The sequence below is a fragment of the Sus scrofa genome, chromosome 8 (genome assembly GCF_054392235.1).
Source record: "Sus scrofa isolate SSC_HxYL_T2T_F1_AM1 chromosome 8, Sscrofa_HxYL_maternal_Yorkshire_Landrace_v2.0, whole genome shotgun sequence".
In the NCBI taxonomy this organism is placed as follows: domain Eukaryota; kingdom Metazoa; phylum Chordata; class Mammalia; order Artiodactyla; family Suidae; genus Sus; species Sus scrofa.
The window spans coordinates 128,909,910-128,933,696 of NC_139390.1; the positions used below are offsets into that span (position 1 = coordinate 128,909,910).

The window sequence follows — 23,787 nt, forward strand, 5'->3', positions numbered from 1 at the left end:
TCTCTTTAAAACTGGCAGTAATGTCATTAATAGCAATTCAGTGCTTTGCAGTTTAAGGCAGATTGTGTTAAAAGGACAGAATTGACCATTTGATGTTAGGGCAAGTTGAGTATTACTTATTCTGCAGCTTTGGACCTGTTTAAAGGATGGATTACAGAGAAATTGGTACCATCCCTTTTATTATGTTATTCTGTTGTAAGTGTGGAAAACTCAGTTTGGGGTACAGAAAATTCCATGTGAAATCAAACATGCCCAAGTAAAATATGACTGTTGCTTTAGAATTGTGAGCTATTTTAGTCAATTTGCTGCTATCTTATATCAGCTTCCCAAAATAACCAAGCAGAGTCTTACTTTTTCCTGTGCTAAATATTATGAATTGCATTTTGAATTTTCAATACCTCTATATGAACATATTTCCTAAATTTCTGCTTCTGCACTTTCCCTTCTTTTCCTCCTCCTCTTTCTTCTGCTTTTTTCAGTATCATCAATTCTTACAAAATACATTAACCTCTGTTAAGTGAACTCGGAGTTTACAAAGGTGAGACACTCTTGCCCTCGAAGAACTTCCAGTCTGGTTAGATGACAGGACCTATCTTAATGAAGACTGGTTCCCATTTTTAAAAATGTGAATTCCTGTTGTGGTTCAGTGGGTTAAGAACCCAACTAGTATCCATGAGGATGCAGGTTCAATCCCAGGCCTTGCTCAGTGGATTAAAGATACAGCATTGTCATGAGCTGCAGTGTAGGTACCAGATGTGGCTTGGATCCCACATTACTGTGGCTATGGCATTAAGGCTGCAGCTGCAGTGCCAATCTGACCCCTGGCCTGGGAACTTCCATATGCCATAGGTGTGGCCCTAAATGGAAAAAAAATTTTTAAATGATATGAGTGATAAGCATCAGAGAAGCTCAGAGAAGACTTGATTTCTTATTCTGTAGTGATTAGAGAGATCACTAGTGAGTGGCTAAGTCAATGATAGAAACTTCAGAGAGAAAGATATTATAGACTAGACTTGAAAGATTTCATCAGAATATATTAAAATATGCATAAAATGTGCTAAGCCCTTTGGGCCAGTATCAGATCCTGATGGACATTTGGAGAACATTTGTGATACAATATTTGACATACTTAGCTCAGGATAAACTAAATCACCTTTCAAGCAAAGTTAAATTTAAAATATAAAATGAGAAATTTCATTAAGATGACATAAACCAATTACAAAAATATGTACTTTAAATATGTGTGTGTATGTATTACAAAGTGCCAGAAATGTTTTTTACACTGCAGTAAGGAGATAGGATGTGATAGAAAAATCACATATGTTTCTGCACTTTCTTTTCATACTTAGTTATGGGACCCTTGCAATGTGGAAAGAAAAACGATGTAAAGCTTGATATTCTTTAATTTAATCATAGTGGAAAATATGTCTGAAGCCAGAGGCTGCAAGCCTCCGTTGTCAGTTTAATGAAGACTCTTGAAAGAATGGGAGACTTTTGGTGCTTTAAGAGAAGCCTCGGGCGAGTCATTACATCTGTTTAGACAAAAGATTAGTGAACATTTATATTTCCATTACCGAAATATTTAGGCTAAGTATTTGTTTATTTTTTATCTAGTTATCATAAATTTGAATTTTTCTTTATGTCTATTGGCTAAAAAGGCCAAAGATCTTTCCAGGAATATTGAATCATTTATTTTTACTTATTTTTAGAGTCCCAAAGTTTGTTGGCTTGTGACTGCGAAATTATTAAATATTCATTAGAGAAGACTACATGTTAAGATATTTGTATGAAATACTTGCCTTTTCATTTAAAATTGTAAATTCATTGGAAGTTGATTCTACCTACCACAGTTGTAATATCAACTGTGAAACATGGACATATTTTCCTGTAACTTTCTTATATAAGTGGCTTCAGTTTGCTTATTAGATAGAATGCATCACGGTTTTTCTTTCCCTGTAGGCTTACTTACAATAAACCTAGTGACTCTAATTTGCTCGTTTCTGAGAAGCATCACCTAAATGAGTTTTTTTTTTTTTTTCCAGACATTAAGATGTATTGTAAACAGTACAGAGTTTTGCTCAGACTCAGAAACTACTGCAAATATAGAGGTAACTGGGGAAATTAAAAAGGCATTTGTTTTGTGAATTTAAACACCAGCACATAGTAAGGGTAACAAGATGCCTCTCCCACCCCACCAATGGATTTCAACATGAATTTTACAGTCTTTTAGTGTCTTACACTTACCATTACCAGTGCCCTCCTAGTACTAGAGAAGATAACGCTTCTTGCTGCAGGCAGTTCAAATGCCTACTGACCTCCTTCAGGTAAACTCATGTTCTCCTGAGATCCACCCATAAAATTCCCTTCTTTTGACTCTCTTATGTCATTATCCCCCTCTTCAAACTTTCACTCAATTACCTTGTGTTGTAACTATTTGTAGACATACCTTGTATTGCTTACTCCTTTACTATGTTGTCAAGTTCTTACTTGCTAGAAACAAGGTGTATTAATTTTTATGCTCCCTAGCATCCCTAATACTGATGTGAAGACAAGGCTTGAGAACTGCTAGTTTGCAAATAATTTAACTTTTTTGAGACTCGGTTTCTTGCTTTGTAAAATGGAAATAACAACAGTTACTGCATAAATATTGTGTGGAATTAAAATAATTAAAATTGCCTTATAGTGTCTGGCATGTAGTGATAGCAGCAGGAGCAATAAAGTAGAAGTAGTGGTAATAATAATGGTAGTAGTTATTAGTACTAGTAATTACTACTCATAATAGTAGAAGCAGCAGCAGCAATTGCTACTGGATAGAGTTTTTCTTTTTTAATGTTATAGAAAATATCTTACTTTTTTTTTTTTTAAAGATTCTTGCTGCAGAGTTCTCTGGTGGCCTAGTGGGTTAAGGATATGGCGTTGCCACTATCGTGGCTCAAGGCACTGCTGTGGCATGTGTTTGATCTCTGGCCCAGGAATTTCCACATGCTGAGAGTGTGGCCAAAAAAAAGGGGGGGGGATTCTTGCTTTAATGTTGGGATGAACTGGGGACATGCAGTTCAAAATAGAAAGTATTACTGATAAGTACACACAAGGCTTGTGCATCTAAGTCTGTAAGTGTGTAGGATGTCTACTTACCATGTATTGTATGATCCACACAAGAAATCCAGTCCCATTACTTTTTAGTTACACTTCCTATCTGGATATGATGTGAACTAGAAGAGCAAGTTAAGTGAGATGGTATAAAAATACTTGCCTGTCCAGTGTAATTCTCTGATCCTTTTCTGTCTCAGTTGAGCCCATTTTCAGAGAAGTGGAATGTAAGAGCCTAGGGTATGGTGTCTGTTGTTTAATCTTATTACAGTCATTAACTGCAGTCAAGGTGCCTTTCAGGAGGAAAGGCTGATAGATGGGTCGCATTCTCAGGATCACATTCAATGTCATGGAGAACAAAAGTCAGGGAGGCAGGAGGTAGCAGAAGACAGAGTGCAGTGGGATACGGGTGCACCTTTTCCAGAGAAGAACAAGATGAATGTGCTCATTGTCACTGCTCCCTGCATTTCCTTAGTCATTAGTGTGACAGGTCTGTAATTGATGACATGACATGGGAACTGTTGTGAGGCTTCTTCTCCCTCCTTTGAAACTCTTCCTGTGTCCTTTAAATAGTATATGGTTATCTAATGTGGCAGTGCATCTGCCTTCATATCTCAATCTCAGCTATCTTGGTAATGACAGAAAATCACACCACTTGTAACAAGGGAAGATGATATTAAAGTTTCATTGCTGTGTTAACTGCAATTCTCAGCAGTGGTTTCTTATGTAATAATAGGCAAGGTCAAGAATAAATTTTATCAGAGTTAGAGAAAAGAGCATGGGAGCTCTCAGTCTGCTGCGGAAGAGCTCTTTGTAGTCTGAAGCTCATTGTTTTACTAATACACTTTCTCTAGTTGCACTGGGTAGATTATGAAAGAGTTTCATTTTTTTTTAATTTATTTTTTTATTTTTTATTTTTGGTCTTTTTGCCTTTTCTAGGGCCACTCCCACAGCATACGGAGGTTCCCAGGCTAGGAGTTGAATCAGAGCTCTAGCCACTGGCCTACGCCACATCCACAGCAACGCAGGATCTGAGCTGCGTCTGTGACCTACACCATAGCTCACGGCAACGCCAGATCTTTGACCCACTGAGCAAGGCCAGGGATCGAACCCACAACCTCATGGTTCCTAGTCGGAGCCGTGATGGGAACTCCGGAAAGAATTTCAAAGTTCAAGAAATACTACGTTATATAGATTATCTGAATAATTATTTAAATATTTGAGCAAAATAACTGAGCAAATTATGACTAAACACCTTGATTCCTTTTTAATAATTATTTGAAAATTATTGGAGCTTTCGGGAACTGCTAGAACATATATTTTAATTCTATATTTAGGCTTATTTTATAATTACTTATTTATGAATTAATATTGTCCTTCTGGGAATTCTTTGAGGAAGTCACTGTAAGAAACCACAGAAATGTTGGAGTTTCCTGGCAGCTCCGCAGGTTGAGAATGACTACAGTCACTGCTGTGGAGCAGGGTCAATCCCTGGCCAGAATACTTCACACGCCAAGGCCATTGGCTGAAACGAAAAAGAAATCACAGATGTGAAATGTGTAACACTACAATAAGACCATGTTAAATTTTTAAAAAGTAAATTCTTAAGATTAGAACTTTATGACTCATTAAAAAGAACAATTTAATGAAGTTTGAATTTTTTTGGTAGTTTTTTTTTAAATGTTATAAAGGACACCTTTTTTCCCTTTAAGTTTTTAGTAATATAATGATAATAAAAATTTACTTTTCATAGCAGTTGTCTATAATGAGAAGGCTTCCATGTGTTGGGGATAAATTGAATTTTTGTAGGTTAAATTTAGCTACTGCCCATATAGACTTGCTTTACTATAACTCTTTCAATATGCATAACATCATTAGCATTATAATGACTTAAGCATCCAAAGGAAAATTTACAATGAAAATTAAATAGAGCATCAGTTATGCTATAAGTCAAAACTGCATTTTGTCAGCTTATTTCTGATTTCCTTACTATTCTTCAAACTGTTCTCTCATGTCTGATTCTACAAGTTTATGTCTTTAATAGAAGCATTATTAATCACCTTCTTCAGACCTATACTAATGTTCAGTTGAATACTTTAAGAGTTCAACTGGTGTTCTTTAATAGTTCATGAACCAATGCACTTGAGGATATGTATTTTTTTGTTGACTAGTTAGGTCAGAATTTGTAAAGTATTTTCTTAACTAAAAATCCACTTAGCTATCAAAATGTCTGGAAATACCCTTAAAATCCATTAGTCTCTTCTTTGCCAAATACATATTTTCTTCCCTTTGTTTCTGAAACAAAACTTCCTCCTTGTTTTCTTTCACGTCTCTGAATATGCTTTTTCTCTTCCATGTTGTCTCCTTCTTCGCCTGCTGCTTGAATGTCAGTCTACAGATGTTTGCCAGTGTTTTATCTAACCCTATTTTCTTCTCAGCTATCGTAACTTTATTCTCATTTTTACACCACTTAATCTAACTTTATATAATCTCCCCTTTCTTAAGAGGTTTTGGGTATATGTTTCTAGTCTTCTACTGAGACTTGCATCTGAAAGACCTGCTGCTAATGCAAACTCTGGTCTCAGAGAGAATTATTTAGTGTCTCTTACCTGGATTATTTCAACAGGATCCTAATTCTGTTACCAGCCTCTCCATCTCATAGCCACAGGTGTCTTCCTAGGACATAGATTTGCTCATTTCATCTTCCTATTAAATTGCTTTTCTGGCTCTCCATTTCCAACACGGTGAAGTCCAAATTCCTTACCACTGCCATCAGAATATTTCACAGTCCGGCCACTGTCTATTTTTCTAGGGTCTTTTTCTGACAGTTTCTTATGGAGGACTGCTGCCGGCTCCCTGACTATAGCCTGCATCTCTGTATCTTTCTTCCTTTACTTTGGTTTTGACTGCTGCCTTGAATGTTTTACTCATTTCTTCTTCTCGATATCCTTTTCCTTACTCTTTGCTTTTTTTACATAAATTGACCCATACTATTTATACACTTTTGCAGCTGGATCTTTTGACTTAATTGTTTTTTTAGCTATACCCATGTCAAAACATGTAGATTTTGTTTATTATCAATAGTTGTTGATAACATTCTCTTGTTTGAATAATCTACTATTGTCCATTCTTTTAGAGAGGCACAAATAAAACAATTCATGTTTGCTCTTTTTGCCTTTGCATAAAAATGCTACAGAGAACAATCTTGCATTTTATCTTTGAGCATATGTGCACCATTCATTAAGTAATTAATGAATTAGTTTCCAATGGCTAATCTTGGGACTTGTGCTGAATAATGAGAGGATGATGACATGTAGACACCTGTCATCAGTTTCCAAATTTTCTTTATTTGAACTGTCCTTGTATGAAGTATGATAGTGTCAAAATTCCCATGTTATGCTTGGCTTGGCATGTAGTTATATGATGCAAATAAATGTCAGGAATGGAGGTTTGAAAAAAATCTATTAATCTATGTTTTTTCTGTGCCATGTCAAAGTGTAATACCATTTTACCTAGTAAGGCTCTCTCATTAACATACCTTTATTGCAGGTGCAAATACAAAATTTGAAAGTTAATCTATACTGCATGGTTTTTTGTTGGTCCTAAATTATTGAAGCAGATTAATGTTTGGGGAGTCATTTAGTCCTAATATACCTGTGGTGGTGGCGGTAGTGGAGATGTGGGAGGTTGTTAGAATGGAGCTGGCATAATTCAGGCCTTTGAAATCAAATTGTCTTGAATTTGAATCCCAGCTCTAATACATATTATCTTTAATATCTTGGTTAGATTAGTTAATGTCTCTAAAGCTCAGATTTCTCATGTATAAAACAGTGATAAGGGTTCACATAATTCATAAAGGGTAGCACCGTATCAGGTTTGTAATAAATACCCAATAAATTCCAACTATTATATACACCTGAAGTGGCTTTGTTTCTTTTCTGATTGTGTAAACAACATTTTGAGGGTGGAGTTTTTTATGGAAGATCAGAAATATATCTAAAACTCTAGATCTTTGCGTTTCATAAAACAAAGCCAATGAGTATTTGGTACCCCATTATCCTTATTTCTGTAAATACTACTTAGTGACACTTTAACATCAGAAAACTTAAAAGATATTTCTTTCTTTGTATGCAATAGGGAAATACCCAATATTTTATAGTAGCTTTATATGGAATATGATCTATAAAAATATTGAATCACCATGATGTGCAGTTGATATTAATATTGTATTGTAAGTCAACTACTCTGCCATGGCAGAGTTCCCTTGTGGCATAGAGGGTTAAATGATCTAGTGTTGTCACTGCAAGAGCTCAGGTCATTGCAGGGACTTGGGTCACTGTTAGATCCCTGGCCCGGGATCTTCTACATGCTGCAAAAATGGCCAAAAAAAAAAAAGGTGCCATGCCTAAGATGTATCAAATCTATATCTCTGTAACTAAAGCTTAAGAATTTTAACTTTTAAAATAGTATCTGATGACTTTGATATGAGTGGTCCATAGACTCATGCTATGAGAAAAAATGGGAAGTAGAGAAAAAGTTCTGGAGCTTTAACACTTAAGAGTAACTTAACCTTTTGAATTTCTTCATCTATAAAGCTGAGAAAATATATGAAGTTCCTGGCACATATTAGATTGTCATTAATTTCATTCTCCTTGTGGGATGCAATGTGCTTAGTGGTTAAAAGCATGAGCTTTCTAATAAGACAGACTTCAGTCTTAAATCCTGGTTATTCCACTGCTTGGCTGAGTGACTTTAAACGATACTTAAGCCCTCTAAGTGCAGGTTTCTTATTATGAAATGGGAATAATAATTGTAGTGACATTTTAGGAGTTTATGAGGATTAAATGAGATAAAGGATGAAAAATAGTTGCAAACAGGACTGCTAGATATGACTGCTTATAGTAAGTTGTATATATATGTCTAATAATATATATGTCTAATAATAAAAATTACTATTATTTCCAATTTTTCTACCCAAATATACTAAGCCATATGTATATTTCCTTATTGTGGGATCAAGTATTCTCACAGATATGTGTATTTAATTCTTTATATACTATTTTTAATAACAGGAAATTTGCATGTAGAGTATTATGTTATCAGTAATTTACACTAAGTAATAACAGTGATTTTGATTATTGACTAGGGAATTAGTGGCAAATTTTGAGTGCAAAATCACTATATTTCAAGGATTTTCTTACTCTTTCATTTTGTCTCTTTTGGCTGCTATTTGGAATAGCATCAAATGATACATTCCAGGAAACAGCAGGTCTACAGGAAAGAAGACTAACACTACTCAGATTTAATGAATAGCTTCCAGAAAAGGGCCAATAATACCAACTGTCTTTGGTATTGATAAAAATTTATATTTTTTGAATGGTAATTATTTTCAGCAGAAGAGCTAACAGCATCTTAGGTTTTTAAATGTATATCCTTTTTCACGTTTTTAAAAAATTTTTATTATAGTTGATTTACAATGTTCTGTTCAATAAATTTTCTACAGTTTTACATTTAGCTACAAAATGTTTCAGAGGAAAAAATCCTATTCAAAAAACAAGTTTACTTTTTTTCTTTAAAATTGCAGTACTTAAATTTGGGACACCATTTTTTGCTATTCCCACTTATTAAAAAGTTTTAGGATACATCAGTTGATTTAAGTAATAATTTAAGGTGTAATTTTTTTTTTTTTTTTGCTTTTTTTTTTAGGGCTGCAACCGCAGCATATGGAGATTCTCAGGCTAGGGGTCCAATCGGAGGTACAGCTGCCAGCCTATGCCACGCCACAGCAGCACCAGATCTAAGCCTCGTCTGCGACCTACATCACAGCTCACAGCAGTGCCAGATCCTTAACCCACTGAACGAGGCCAGGGATCGAACCCACAACCTCATTGTTCCTAGTCAGATTTTTTTCTGCTGTGCCACGAAGGGAACTCCAAGGTGTAATATTTTAAATTAGTTTATTGATATATCTAAAATCTTGAATTCAAGCTTTCTCGAAGTTCATTACTCTGGGCCATGCTTTAAAACTCTTTCTTGTTAAATCAGACCTAGAAAAAGTAGCAGAGAATTGGTAAAAGTGTGGTCTGCACTATAAACCTAGAATTGATAAATTTGTTTTTTTTTTTTTCCTTTTTATTCATGGTCTTTTTTTTCCCATTAATATAACTTTCTTTTCACTAACAGTACATCTGTGAATATAATTCCTCTTTTAGGTATTAAGATTGCAAGTACAGAGAACTTAGACTTCACCCCTTCCATGTTTATTTTAAAGGACATTTGGCAGCAGGTCCCCTGTATCCTCTAGTTTAGTGTTCCCAAATTTATTGAAATTCTCCCTTTTGCTTTCCCTGGAATACAAATGCTCAGCCTCAGACAGTAAATGTATTGTTTTTATGTAAATCACTCTAGAGGATGATATGATGGATTAGGATTGTGGAACACACAACCATATCACAGTGGTCTTAGCATGCAACAATGCTAACAACCGGCCATGCCTTTCAGGTACTAGGATACTCATTTTAGTGAATGAGGAAACTGGCTCAGAGAGATTAAGTAACTAGCCCAAATTGACATGGCTCAAAAGGAGCAAAGTCAGGTATATCTAGTGTAAAGCCTACATTTGTGTTTGTTTTATTTTGCTTTCATTGCGCAAAGCTCCTTATATTCTTCTTATACTGTTTTCCTCAACTGTCAGAAATGACAGTTTAACCAAGGAATCGTTGCTATATTTGTGCTAGTTATGGATAAATTTCATCTAGGATTTCTTTCATCATTGTAACAGTAGTTTGGCATTTAAGTCATTTTTAGCTTCAGAGAAATATTCAGGAAATCTCTTTCAGAGAATATTCTTTCCATACAAATTGTATGTTGTTATTTGAAGTAGCCTGGCCAAATGTGCTTTGTTGTTCTTACTTGAAATGTGAATCCCTAATCCAAACTTATCTCATTAGTCCGAGTATAGGTAATACATTAATATGTACATTGTGAATCTATGAAATAATTGTAATTGAAAAAATTAACAACCTAGCTTCTTCCATTTACTAACTTCGTGATTTAGAGCAATTTATTTAACCTTTTTGAATCTCCATTTCCTCACCTATAAAATTACGGTGATGTCAGTAAACCCCTCATAAAGTTTTTCTGGAGATCACATGAGAAAATAGATGTAAAATACTTGGCCTCATGCCTGACTCAGAAAGTGCTTAATAAATCTTTTAACCAGGTCTTACATGTCCTGTCTGTGGATTGTACAATAATAGCAATATCATCAGATCTGGGAATGTTGCCATTATTTAGTAGATGTATTTCACGAAAGAATATGAATAAAAAGCATGCTTTTTCATCCATCCTGGGGGTGTTTAAGAAGTTCCTAATACTGTGTGTCACTTTCCTCTTTTATTCCAACAGGATTGTTGCAGTGTTCTAGTTCTGGCAGTTAGATGAAGTGCACAAAACTCTTGTTGAGGGAGGATAAGCGGGTAGAATCTTAGAAGCTTGATTGCTCAATAGCTACTAGGCAAAACTTGATTTAACAGATCCATCAATATAATATGAAGCTTCATCTACAAATGCTCTGCTCCCTCAGGAAGATCACATCCAAACTACCGGTCAGAGGCTAAAAGGAACCATATTATGATGAATTGTTGGTAGGCTATGATAGATGTGTTCTGTCTCCAGTTAGCGGAACATGCCCTCATGCACCATAGCTTACTTTTCCAATTCTTTTAAATGTGGGTATCCACTAGATCAGTTACCCTTGGCAACATTTTCCCCCTGTTTATTATTTAGTATGCAATACGAAGGGGGTCATGTCCAGTATTCCAGGTAAACTGTTCAAAAGCCAAAAATAATCATAATTATATCACTGAACTGACTGTGATAGCTGTAAGGTAAATTTAGTATGCTAAATACTTTTCCTTTTCTCTCCTCGGTATGCAGATAAAGCTTTATCTGCAATAGCCACTACAAAAGTAATTCATTCCCAAACTTTCCAATAAGCTTTGTGAGCTGACCTGAAGTCTGAGGGTATCTAAGAACACACTACCCTATGAGAGACACCCTAAAAAGACAACTTTATTTCTTTTTATGTAGTAGATCCCTCTACAGTTCTGTAGGGATCTAAGCTGAGCTTTTGTAAATGAAGTCAGAAGACTTTGTATTAAGCCATAATTCTACCTTTAAGTGGTTTGCAGTGGTTGTTGCAGAGTGTGCGTATGTTCAGTCCAAAGTAAGTAACAATTAAAATGTCACTCATATATTGAAGTTATTTGGTTGTTTGTTATACATATAAGTGGTTAATGAATATGTTTTTGATGAGAGTTCTCCAACAGGCCCTCTTTGGTTCCACATAAATAGAGACATGGAACCACACTAGTTCCCAGCTGTGGTTCTCAAACATTTTGGTCACCAGACACTTTACACTCTTAAAGGCTATTAAGAACTCCAAACAGCTTTCCTTTATGTGGGTTATGCGATACTTAAAACAGAAATTAAAATATACGTTATTTCACTACTTATTAATTCATTGTTTTTCTGCTGGGTTATTCCTCCCATAAGGAACATAGAATGCCTAGTCAAATGAGTAGGGGAAAAGCTCATGGATAATAAGGAGAGAAGACTTTAGGATTTACATCTTTAAAATGTTATTTCAGAAGCATATGTATTTACTTGTAAATGTCCACATATATTTCCTTAATACACCCACTGGCTATAGTAGTCTCTGCTATTTTAAAGTTTAAATCTAGTAAGTACATATTTATATACATATGTATGTGTATATAATATCTGGTCTAGTCAATTTTTAAAAATTTTGATTTCTTAGACAAAGCAATTTTCTATACAGTCTACTGGCCAAGTACTCCTTGTAATACAAAATGTCTCATTAATGTCTGTATTCTCTTAGACAAGCCTGGGACCCAGTCCTTGTTAGCATCTTTCTTCTTATCCAGGAAATATAAGCATACTGAAATGCCCTTTGTTATTTCATTTTCTATGAAAAGGCTAGACTTTCTTCCAGTCAAACAGTGGGTAGAATTAGTTTACAACTTACCCTGTCCTGAAGGCTGTTCAGAGCTCTCTTTCCTGGTACTTGTCTATCTATGGCCCATTTGCCTGCAGTTTACCAGGACAGGCCATTTTTTTTTTTTTTAAACTCATATCTAATGTAATATTTTCTGGTATTGGCACAAGCATATCTGCTTGATCTTGCTTCTCTCAGTAGTTTTCTATTCAAGTTAATGTATTTCAAGCTAGTGTTGAAAAGTATTAATAAGTCATATACTTGAAGACAGTGGGTGAGATTTATTGTACATTTTTCCCTAAAAACAAATTCCCAAATTTAAACACTGCAGGCAGGAGTTCCTGCTGTGGTGCAATGGGTTAAAAAATCTGACTGCAGTGACTCCAGTAAGCTGTGGAGGTGTGGGTTTGATCCCTAGCCTGGCGCAGTGGGTAAAAGGATCCAGCTTTGCTGCAGCTGTGGTGTAGCTTTCATCTGTGTCTTGGATTCAATCCTTGGCCCAGGAACTTCCATATGCCATGGGTACAGCCATAAAAATAAAGAGAGAAAGAGAGAAAGGAAAAAAGAAAGCAAGCAAGCAGGCATATGTAATATTTAGTGTTGACCCAACCATCAAAGCATGTTAGAGTAGGTATCATCTGTTATCATTTCAAAATATTAGTATACTAATTGTTGGAAACTTCATCTGTAAAATGTGATAAAATCTGCATGTTTTTAGAATAATCCATCATTGTGAAATTATTCCTCTTAGAAAGGAAAAAATAAGCAAATCATGTATGTTTTTCTTGTAGAATTTCATCATTTTGTGCGATTCACATCTTCTGAGAAAGCAGTTTTGATCACATTTCTCCCACAAGACGAAACATTTTATGTCTTCCTCCTTGCTTTGCTACACTAACCCAAATTGAACACACAGATGTTATAGATGTGTTTATTAGTTTGCTTTTGAAGTTGTTCCTTTAAGTAGCAAGACCCTTACAAGTTGACAAATTTTAGTTACAACTCAGCTTTTATGGAATACCATGAGAATGAGTGACTCTAAACTAGATTAGATGAAGTAATACTTTGAGTTCACATAAAAAATATGGTGAAGCTGAAATGTGCAGGTAGACCACGTTAGTGATCTGTTAGTCTGAGCTTAGGTATAGGCTGATCTTTGAGCAACCACAGAATATGAAGCGGAAGGGAATTTACCACCTGGGATCAGGGTCTCCAGGTCCACCCTTGAATCTATAGTCACACTACAAATGAACTCCTACTTTCCATATTTCTAATTAAATTTAAAAGTTTTAGAAGAAACGCAACTAATTGTTTATTAATTTAAGAAATTTATAGGAGTTCCCACTGTGGTACAGCAGGTTAAGGAGCCAGTGTTGCTGCAGCTATGATGTAGGTTGTAGCTTCAGCTCAGATCCAGTGTCTTTCATGGAAATTTGCATGTGCCACAGGTGCAGCCAAAAAACTTTTATAAATTTAGAAGAAAACATTATATTTTAAGATATACACATAGATAGTTCTTGTGATTGCCTCCAAATGAGTCATCTTAAAAATATGGTATAATGACAAATGTTACTTAACAACTAGAGCAAAACATATACCCTAAATCAAGTTCTAGCTGTGCATCAAATACTTGGTCTTAACATGAATTTCTTTTTACTTCTTCTGTTAAAATATGAGAATGGATTATGAGACTACATTGACATGAAGAATAGTATCAGTTCTGCTCTTAAAAAAAACAAACTAGCATACAATATTGCAGCAACATCAGTGATGGATAACACTTAAAACTGAAGTAAGAAACAAAACAAATAATTCTGCCACATATTTCAAGTGAATACCTGAAGTTTCTTATTTGGTGCTCTAGGCATTATTAAAATATAGTTATAGTGGGGTTTATACATTTTTTATTTTTATAAAAATTGGAAATGTCTTCTTCTCTTGGGATTTTATTGCATCCAAAACATTAATGTAAGAAGTTGACATTACTATGAATTAAGAGCTTAGCAAGGTGAAAAGTTATGCTTTGATTTAAGAGTTCTATCAGAAGCCTGAAATGGTTAAAGAAAACAAATTGAATTTTAGATTTTTTTTTTCTGCAAAATACACATAAATATATCCCATTAGCAAGCTTTATTTAGTAAAACTAGTTTAGTCCTCAGGCTATCAGTAATGCAGTTCCAGTGTAAAGTTTAGTTTACATAAAAGGTTTTTAAGTTAGTGTCATAATGTATACAAATGTTTTGGTCATTTTCAAGTGTTTGTTTGATGTTTGATCAAAAAATTAAGGATGCATCCTTTTAACCACTATAGGTTTTCGTATTAGGTTCAACATGTTTCACAATAAAAATAACCTTATAATTCACTGTGATTATAGAGCCCATATGATATAAAATTCATAATAGAAAATATTGAAAATTACCTGTGAATAGTGATGCATGTGGAGTTAATATTTCTCGGCATATTATTCTAGATTTAAATTTATACTAAAAATGCACGTTTATCCAAAATTGATTCCTACTGGATATGCAAGGTAAACTGCATTGTTGACTTACTGATAGATCAAGCCCAGTTTTCCATGTCAAAAATATATATGCAAAAAATATGTATGCAGATTATCACTTTTAAGCTATGTAATATATGTGTATATTCTATAAATAGCACATTCTTTTGGTCATTATTTTTTTTTCTGTTTTTTTACTATTATAAACAATACCAGGATAAACTTTATTTAAGTACATTTATGATCAATTTTTCTATTGTAGTCTAATGATATATTCATGGGAAACTCATTCACTCAACAAATTTTGTTGACTATTAGGTGTGAGCTATTTTTCTTGAGTCTAGGTAGCAATAAAAAAGGCAGACAAAAATTCTTAACCTCATGTGGCATGTAGTTTAGTGAAAGTAACAAACAATAAAAATAAATAATGATATTTAATAAATAAATGGTGGTAGATATCAGGGAGAAAAAGAAAGCATTGAAGAGTGCCTGAAGTGTCAAAAAGTAGTGTTGCAATTGTAAATAGGATGGTCTGAAAGTAAAACTATTGGGTTCATGTATAGGAAATACTGCAAAAGTAGTGGCTTATTATTATTCATAAACTTTTTATTAATTTCATTGCCACCAATATATGAGAGCATATTTTTCTCATATTATTTAAAAAATCAAATTTTAAAAAATATTTATTTTTTATACTTTCTAGTTTTATTAAGATATAATTGATATATGGCACTCTATAAGTTTAAGATGTATAGCAGAATGAATTAACCTACATAAATGTATTTTAAGGTAATTATTGATATGTATGTTCTTATTGCCATTTTATTAATTACTTTGGATTTGTTTTTGCTGCTCTTTTTTTTTTTTTTTTTTTTTTTTTCCTTCTTCTCTTGTTCTTTTTTGCCTATAGAAGTTCCTTTAGTATTTGTTGTAAGGCTGGTTTAGTGTTGCTGAATTCTCTCAGCTTTTGCTTATCTGTGAAGGTTTTGATTTCTTCTTCAAATCTGAATGAGGGCCTTGCTGGGTAGAATAATCTTGGTTGGAGGTTTTTTCCTTTCATCACGTTAAGTATATCATGCCACTCCCTTCTGGCCTGCAGAGTTTCTGTTGAAAAATCTGCCGATAACCTTATTGGGGTTCCCTTGTATGTTACTTGTTTCTTTTTCCTAGCTGCTTTCAAGATTTTCTCTTTGTCTTTAATTTTGGTTAGTTTGATTAATATGTGGCTTGGGATATTCCTCCTTGGGTTTATTTTATGTGGTACTCGTTGTGCTTCCTGGATTTGAGTGAGTGATTCCTTCCCCATGTTAGGGAAGTTTTTTTGCTATTATCTCTTGGAATATTTTTTCTGTCCCCTTGTCTCTCTCTTCTCCTTCTGGCACCCCTATAATACGGATGTTGGTGTGTTTCACGTTGTCCCAGAGTTCTCTGAGACTCTCTTCATTTGTTTTCAATCTTTTTTCTCTTTCCTGTTCTGCATCCGTAATTTCCACTAGTCTGTCCTCCACCTTGCTTATTCGTTCTTCTGCTTCCTGTATTCTGCTGTTAGCTGCTTCTAGTGAATATTTTATTTCAGTGATTGTATGTTGCATCTCTTCTTGTTTAAGTTTTATATCTTGTATCTCTTTGCTCAGTGTTTCCTGTGAGTTATCCATCTTTGCCTCCAGTTTATTTCCAATGTCTTGCATCTTCTTCAGGATCAACAGTCTAAAGTCTTTTTCCTTGATGCTGAGAATCTCCTCCTCACTTAGCTGTTTTTCTGGGGTTTTTCCTTTCTCCCTCATCTGAGTTACAGTTCTCTGCCTTTTCATTTTTATAGGTTTTTGGTGTGGTAACCTTCTTACAGATAATAGAGTTGTAGTTTCTCGTACTTCTGATATCTGTCCCCCTGTGGCTGAAGTCAGTGTGGGGGCTTGCTGTAGGCTTCCTGATGGGAGGGGCTGATGCCTGCCCACTGGTAGGTGGAGCTGATTCTAATCCCTCTGGTGGGTGGGGCTTAGTCTCTGGATGGGATTAGAGGCAGCTGTGTGCCTGAGGGGTCTTTAGGCAGCCTGTTTACTGAGGGGTGGGGCTGTGATCCCACCTGGATTGTTGTTTGCCCTGGGGCTTCTCAGCACTGACTGACAGGTGGGGCCAGATTTTCCCAAAATGGCCACCTCCAGAGAAAGGCAAGCTGCTGAATATTCCCGAGAGCTTTGCTTTCAATGTCCTTCCCTCACAAGCCACGTTCACCCCTGTTTTCCCAGGATGTCCTCTAATAACTGTGGTTGGGTTTGACCCCGATTCCTATGGAGACTTTGCTTTGCCCTGGGACCCAGTGCACATGAAAGTCCATGTGCGCCTTTTAAGAATGAGGTTTCCATTTCCCCCTGTCCCATGGAGTTCCTGTACACAAGCCCCACTGGCCTTCAATGCCAGATTCTCTGGGGCTCTTTCTCCTTGTGCCAGATCCCCACACGTGAGAGTTTGATGTGGGGCTTAGAACTCTCACTCCTATAGGTGAGTCTCTGTGAACCAGTTAGTTTCCAGTCTGTGGAGCTTCCCACCCAGGAGGTATGGGGTTGTTTATATCGTGAAATTGCCCCTCCTACCTCTTGATGTGTCCTCCTCTTTTTCTTCTGGAGTAGGATATCTTTTTTAAGGTTTCCGGTCCATTTGGGTGAAGAGTGCTCAGTCTTTAGTTGTGAATTTTGTTGTTTTTAGGAGAGAAGTTGAGCTCCAGTCCTTCTATTCCGCCATCTTAATCCCATCCCATAAATGTATTTTAATATATAAAATCCAGGTATTTAAAATTTGTATTACATGATTATTAATGAAATTTATTTTTATTTTTCATCACTGTGGAACATTTGTGTATGCTTAATGTAAACCACCAGTTCATTTTACCAGTAGAATCACTCTCATTTACTCTTTGTAGCAGAGGCTACAGGAATTCTGCCATTTCGCTGGAGACCAACCATTGCAGTGAGTGCCAACCAACTTGCTGCTGCCAGTCTCTGCATCTGTTTCTTTGAGGGTGTTTTCCAACACAGCAGACCACAAGTGCTAGAGAATTAACACTCTTTAGGACAGCTTTGCACCAAAGGCTAGCAGGAGTTGGTGGTAAACATCCACTCTTGACCCCTGTGTTTATATCTCTGAGGCTTGTGTTCTGTACCATTTCCCTACCTTTCCTATTGTCACCCACAGTGGTAGCTGCTATAATGCTCCCTTTATTAGGTGTCTTCCCTTCCCTTTCTCACTTTATCCTCTCCTGCCATTGCTTCTAGCACCTCCTACATAAATTATTCCCATGCGAATTCTTTTTTTAGAATCAGCTTGGGGAGTCTGCACACAATTCTCAGACAGGAGTTGTTCTATTTCTTAACTGCTACAAGCTCTTAACTTATCAATAATGGAAGAATTTGGCAGTTACATAGTTTACAGATATTTTTCTAATTTTTTAATAGTTTTTCTTAGAAATTTTGCATTTCTTTCAGGGGAAATATCTTAGAAATTTTGCATTTCTATTAGGTGAAATGTATCCAATTGTTTCTTTACAATTTTGGGCTTTAAAGCCATATTTACTTTTTTTTTTTAAACCCCACTATACAATGTTAAAAACAAAAACAAAAAAAATCTAAATTCTTCGTTAGTATTCAGTTTTTTTTTTTTATTTGAAATTGTAGTGGAAGATGAGAAAGGTGGAGCTTCAAATTTACTTTTTTTTTTTTTCCCATATAGGTAACTATTTTTCTCAGCACTGTTCATTGAGACATTACTTTATTTGAAATCAAAACTTACCTTTGGCCATGTTAAGTAACAAAATTAGATCTTCAAATCACTTTCCTTTCTCTTTCCTATTTTGTATTGCTATGTGGTTCTCTAATACCTGAGTCAAAACCTGCATTGAGGAGTGTGGGAATCTGATACTAAACATATATATATCTCATATTGTGAATTTAAGTAACCATATTATCAAGATCACCACCTTTATTTTACATATTTGAATTTAACACTATGTGAAAAAGTTTTGGTCTTCTACAAAGGTATGTAAGGCATCCTTGTATTACATTTGGAAGAAATACTCTCAGCAGCAATAAATGAGAGAAAATTGTTATCATTTTAGTACATGTTGGTTTAAGGAACCTTAGTAATATCAGTAAAATGTATTGATGAATAGTCTACTTACTTTATCTCATCTTTGATAATTTTCCTGGCTTTTAATGTTTCTATGTTCTTATAATACTTCATTTATTGTCTCTGTCATTCATTAAAGTTTTAATAAGATAATTTCTACTGTTATATTTTATGTATATGCATTATCTCTTCATGACCTTTTACTATCCTTTAAGGCATATGTTTAATTTCATTTCTGATTATTTCTGCAATGTATAGAGCTGAAAATGAGATAGGGAAATTATCTATAATTTTAGATAAAATATATAAATGTAAAAGATTTAAAAGCATATGTTTCATCTAACAAAATGTCATATAATCTAATATAATTATAGGTAACTGTGAAACCAGCATTCTTTTTCTATAAGAATAGGGACTATTGGAGTTTCCTTGTGGTGCAACAGGTTAAGGATCCAGCATTGTCACCTCAGCAGCTCGGGTCACTGTTATGGCATGGGTTCTATCCCCGACCTAGGAACTTTCACATGCCTTGGATGCTGCCAACAAAAAGGGTGGGGGAAACTATTAATTTCTAGTACTTTTCTCTTTATTTTTAAAATCTTGGGTGGGCATTCGATGGTCAGAGGCAAAGAAGGCTGATGCCAAAAGTATTCTCTATATGGAAAAAAGATTGCTTTGTTTTTAGTTTCATCAATTTTTTATTTTTCTCTTTGCAAGTTAGAAAATAGTTATAAAATGGAATGATAAAACTCTACTTTTTTTTAAGTTTAATTGTAATTCTATAAGTAAAAGACTGATAAATCTGTGTGTTTGTAGGACACAGTAGAGGACATGCTAGCAATTTAACAGTCTTTTCTATGCTTCACTTTCTTCATTATAATGTGTAAATGGAAATATTTGTCATAAACCCCATAAAACTTTTATCATAAATGATATCTCAAGGCCTTTAGATAAAAATTCATTTGAGCTTGTGCAAATTTGTGATAGTAATATTATTACCATCAGAGTATCCATTTATCTCTTCAAGATTATATACTTGTTTTTATTATATGTCAGACAGTGTAATTCATATTAATAAGCATTACCAAAAATTTCACTCAAAATATTTTTAGCATAACTATAATCATAAAATGTGAGTCCTTTCATATGACAAAAGTAATTTCCTATGAATTTACTAGGAGTCAATAAAGAAACTTCGTATGTATTTTGCATTATGTAAGGGCCAAGTTTTTTTTGGAAAATAAAAACATGAAAAATTATTTTAAATAATGTGAACCTGTTTTCCATTCCTTCTTTACTTACATTTCACATTCAAACTATCTTTCCTAGTTCACACAGATTTCAGTTTTCCTCTAATTATAACTCCTTTTTCACTGTTCTATTACCTTTTCACTTTGTTTTCAAGCATTACCTATAAAATAACAAGAGAAAAATATGCTTATTTTGCTAGTTAGAAAATAAAGTACTAACAACAAAATCTAAATATAAGTTCATCTGACCAAAGTATATTATCATTCTGATGTTTAAATTTTCTTTTTTAAATGTTTGTCTACATCATTTAGGAATTTGTATTCAATTCAGATTCTACTTTGATGATTTTAATTGTAAATGTCCCAGGTAGCCTAATAGCATAAATTATAGAATCATTATTTATGGAAGATTTTCCTTATGATAGTAAGTTTGGAGCTATTGTATATCCTAGATTGAATTTTATAATAGTGAGTTAACTTGTTAATACTCTGATGCTGAGCATTAATAGTAGTATATTTTCTTTCATTGATGACTTCTTTTCATAGTTTTAGATTTAGAAATCTTTTGTTTTATAAATAGGGAGATAAAAACAATAAGTTCTCCTTTGTATTGGGAAACTATACTTACCCAAAAGGAATCACACGTATACAAGAAACTTACTGACATATGCCAGATTTGAAAATTGGAATGGTTTTAAGGGCTCTGTGACTTTACTTTCATTCTTAAGAAGAAATGATGGCAGCATCTCGTGCTTTTTTGTATGTGTCTTCCACATACACACACCATATTTGGTTTATTTTATTTTCCTCGGCTCTCTAGTAGGAGCAAATAACACTGAGATACAATTGAACTGGGATGTTAAACCATTTTTTTTGGTTTAACATCATTTAACATAAATGATGTTAAACCATCATTTATCCAGTCATTCACTCGGTAAGTATCTATTGAGTACTTTCTGTGCACCAACACACATTTTAAGACAGATAGATACCTTTGAGGTTCCCATAGTGCTGCTGAATACCAGTCCATGCCTGAGGGACAGAGGAATAGTGGAAATTCCAGTGTTTGGATACAGTTGATATTTAGTCAATATATATTGGGATATCTTTGCTTATTATTGAAATACATTTACATCTGTTGATAAATAGCCTTTGTCTCAGACTCTTACCCAACCATAGGTCTTTGTCACCTAGCTGCCCCAGTCCTCTCCTGGGACCACTTTGTATTTCTCTGGCAACTAAAGGAATAATGTCTTTTTTTTAGTGAGGGCCTTTAGAATTCTCTAAAGTTGGCAGCCATTATGTTGATTAGTGCCATCACTAACCAAACTAAGAAATCAGCCCTGGGGCAATGCCACAGGCTCCCCACCTAGTAATGCGAGGGGTCTTTCCTTGTCCCATGTCCATCCTGTGTCCCATTTTACCGAGACCGCAGAGTTCCTGATTTAGAACTACACTGATGCCAGCCAGTCTGCTCAGTTACTGGTGGCTCACTGCACTCACGGCAGCTCTTGAACTGGACCATCCACTCCTGTTTCCCTCTGCTGGAATCCAGGCCCACGTACCACCAGAAAAGGTGGACAGGTCGCATCTCTAGAGGTAGCATGAACATCTTGGAGGACAAGTTCTTATTGTCCATCTCCCCCACACTGTTGTAGCCACCCACCTCAGCCATTGTCAATGGTGCAGCCACCCACCTCAGCCATTGTCAATGGTGCTTGGTAGAGTGTAGCCTTGATAGGACTTTGAGAAAGCAGAAAGAGATGGAGAGAGCAAGTAGAGAGAGGGTAATTGGGACACCTCAGGCAAAGACCAGGGGATGCTGATTCTTCTGATATAGTGGGAATTTTTGCAAAGGGAGAAGCAGCAGAAGATGGACGGAGCCAGTGGGAGTAATACGGGGCCAGGAGATGCCAGGAGTCCAAATCCTTGTTTTCAAACCTCTTAGTTAAATATTACCTCTATTAAATTCACTGCATGACAGCTAGTTACAGACAGCGATGGCATCAACATTAACAATAAATCAAGGGGCAGATACCATTCAGCACAACTGAATCTTCCTCATTCAGCTGAGGCACTGAGAGTTTATTTAAAACATAAATGGCAGAGCCAGGATTCTAACAGAGGCAGCCTGGCAACAGGCCCATTTTCTTAATGGTGATCTTATACCACTTCTCATCTGACCTGAAAAATTAGTCTAATCCTACTAAATGGGAGATTCAGATTTATTGTTTTCATGTTTTAGTTATAAAAAAGTTGAATCTATAAGGATCTCAGCCATGGGCTGGAATTTTTTTTATTTTGCTTTTGTAGGGCTGCACCTGCGGCATATGGAAGTTCCCAGATGAGGCATCAAATCAGAGCTACAGCTGCTGGCCTGCACCACAGCCACAGCAATGCAGGATCCGAGCCGTGTCTGCGACCCACACCATAGCTCACAGCAACGCCAGATCCTTAACCCACTGAGTGAGGCCAGGGATGGAACCCTCAACCTCACAGTTCCTAGTTGGATTTGTTTCTGCTGTGCCACAATGGGAACTCCTAGAAAATATTTAAATGTATTTTCTATTCATTGAACAGAAGCTGAAGTAGGAGTTAGAAGTATAAACAATGTTGGTCTGAAGAGAAATTCTCTACTTATTGAGACATCTAATGACTATTAATTAAATGGGAGAAATTGTTAGAAAAGTTTAATGTGGTTCTCTGTGTCAGATAATAGATTATACTGAATCATTACTTAGTGATAGTTATACCAAACAAAAGATTATAACAAGAATTTCTAAAAATCAGTAATTGATTTCAAAATTATTATAATTTGCACTATCATTTATATCACTTATTAAAGTTTTATAATATATATAATTCTGTAATTTAGAGAATAAAGATAAATATATTTTAAATGGTGTATGTATACATTGATTTCCATAAAGCATCAAAGCTTTTGGAATATGCAAATGCTTAAGATGGGAAAAGTGATTCTGATATGAACTGAAAGTATGGAGGCATATGAGACTTTCCCATGGGCCCTTGTGCTTCCATTCTAGAGCTATGTTTAGTTAATTTTGATGGATAATTCAAGTTTTATATAAAAGGCTAGTTTTTCAAAGTAACAGAATATATAACATTATAAGTTTCTGCCATAAGATGAAAAAAGATATACCCCCCAAAAAAAGAGAGAAAAATAAGTGATCCCTTTGGAATCTTACACATACTGATAACAAGACGATAACATGAGACTTCAACACTGAGACACAAATGGTGGATGGAAGGCTACATTTTGTTATAATAAGTCTGAGTCTTGAGTGTAGCCTTGCAGTGTGTGCAAATAAAATTTGTTTCTCAGTGAAATTAAAAATTGCTATTTGTGGAGTTCCCATTGTGGCGCAGTGGTTAACAAATCCGACTAGGAACCATGAGGTTGCGGGTTCGATCCCTGCCCTTGCTCAGTGGGTTAATGATCTGGCGTTGCCGTGAGCTGTGGTGTAGATCGCACATGTGGTTTGGATCCTGCATTGCTGTGGCTCTGGCGTAGGCCGGCAGCTACAGCTCCGATTAGACCCCTAGCCTGGGAAACTCCATATGCTGTGGGAGCAGCCCAAGAAATGGCAAAAAGACAAAAACAAACAAAAAAAAATGCTATTTGTCATAGAACTTTGAGGACTCTACAAATCTTCAGAACCACACATTTTAATCTATGAAATCCAAGCAAAGGTCTACTTCAAGCAGCACAAAGTCTGTGACTGACTCCACATAGGAAGACCCACAGAACCACTTTTCCAGGGAGAAGGGATCAGATCATTCAGCCCAGC

General features: G+C 35.3%; 1 protein-coding gene across 9 annotated transcripts in view; it reads left to right on the forward strand.

The window, feature by feature from the left end:
• The window catches only part of STPG2 (sperm tail PG-rich repeat containing 2), a 552,915-nt gene that overhangs the window by 349,071 nt on the left and 180,057 nt on the right, over nucleotides 1–23,787 (forward strand). For 3 of the 9 annotated variants that reach the window (XM_084973377.1, XM_084973383.1, XM_084973376.1), the window contains one exon: nucleotides 2,043–2,108. The exons of the other annotated variants lie outside the window; for them this stretch is intronic. In XM_084973377.1, the coding sequence (XP_084829503.1) occupies nucleotides 2,043–2,108 (66 nt within the window). The remainder of the gene's footprint in view (nucleotides 1–2,042; nucleotides 2,109–23,787) is intronic. 9 annotated transcript variants of the gene reach the window in all.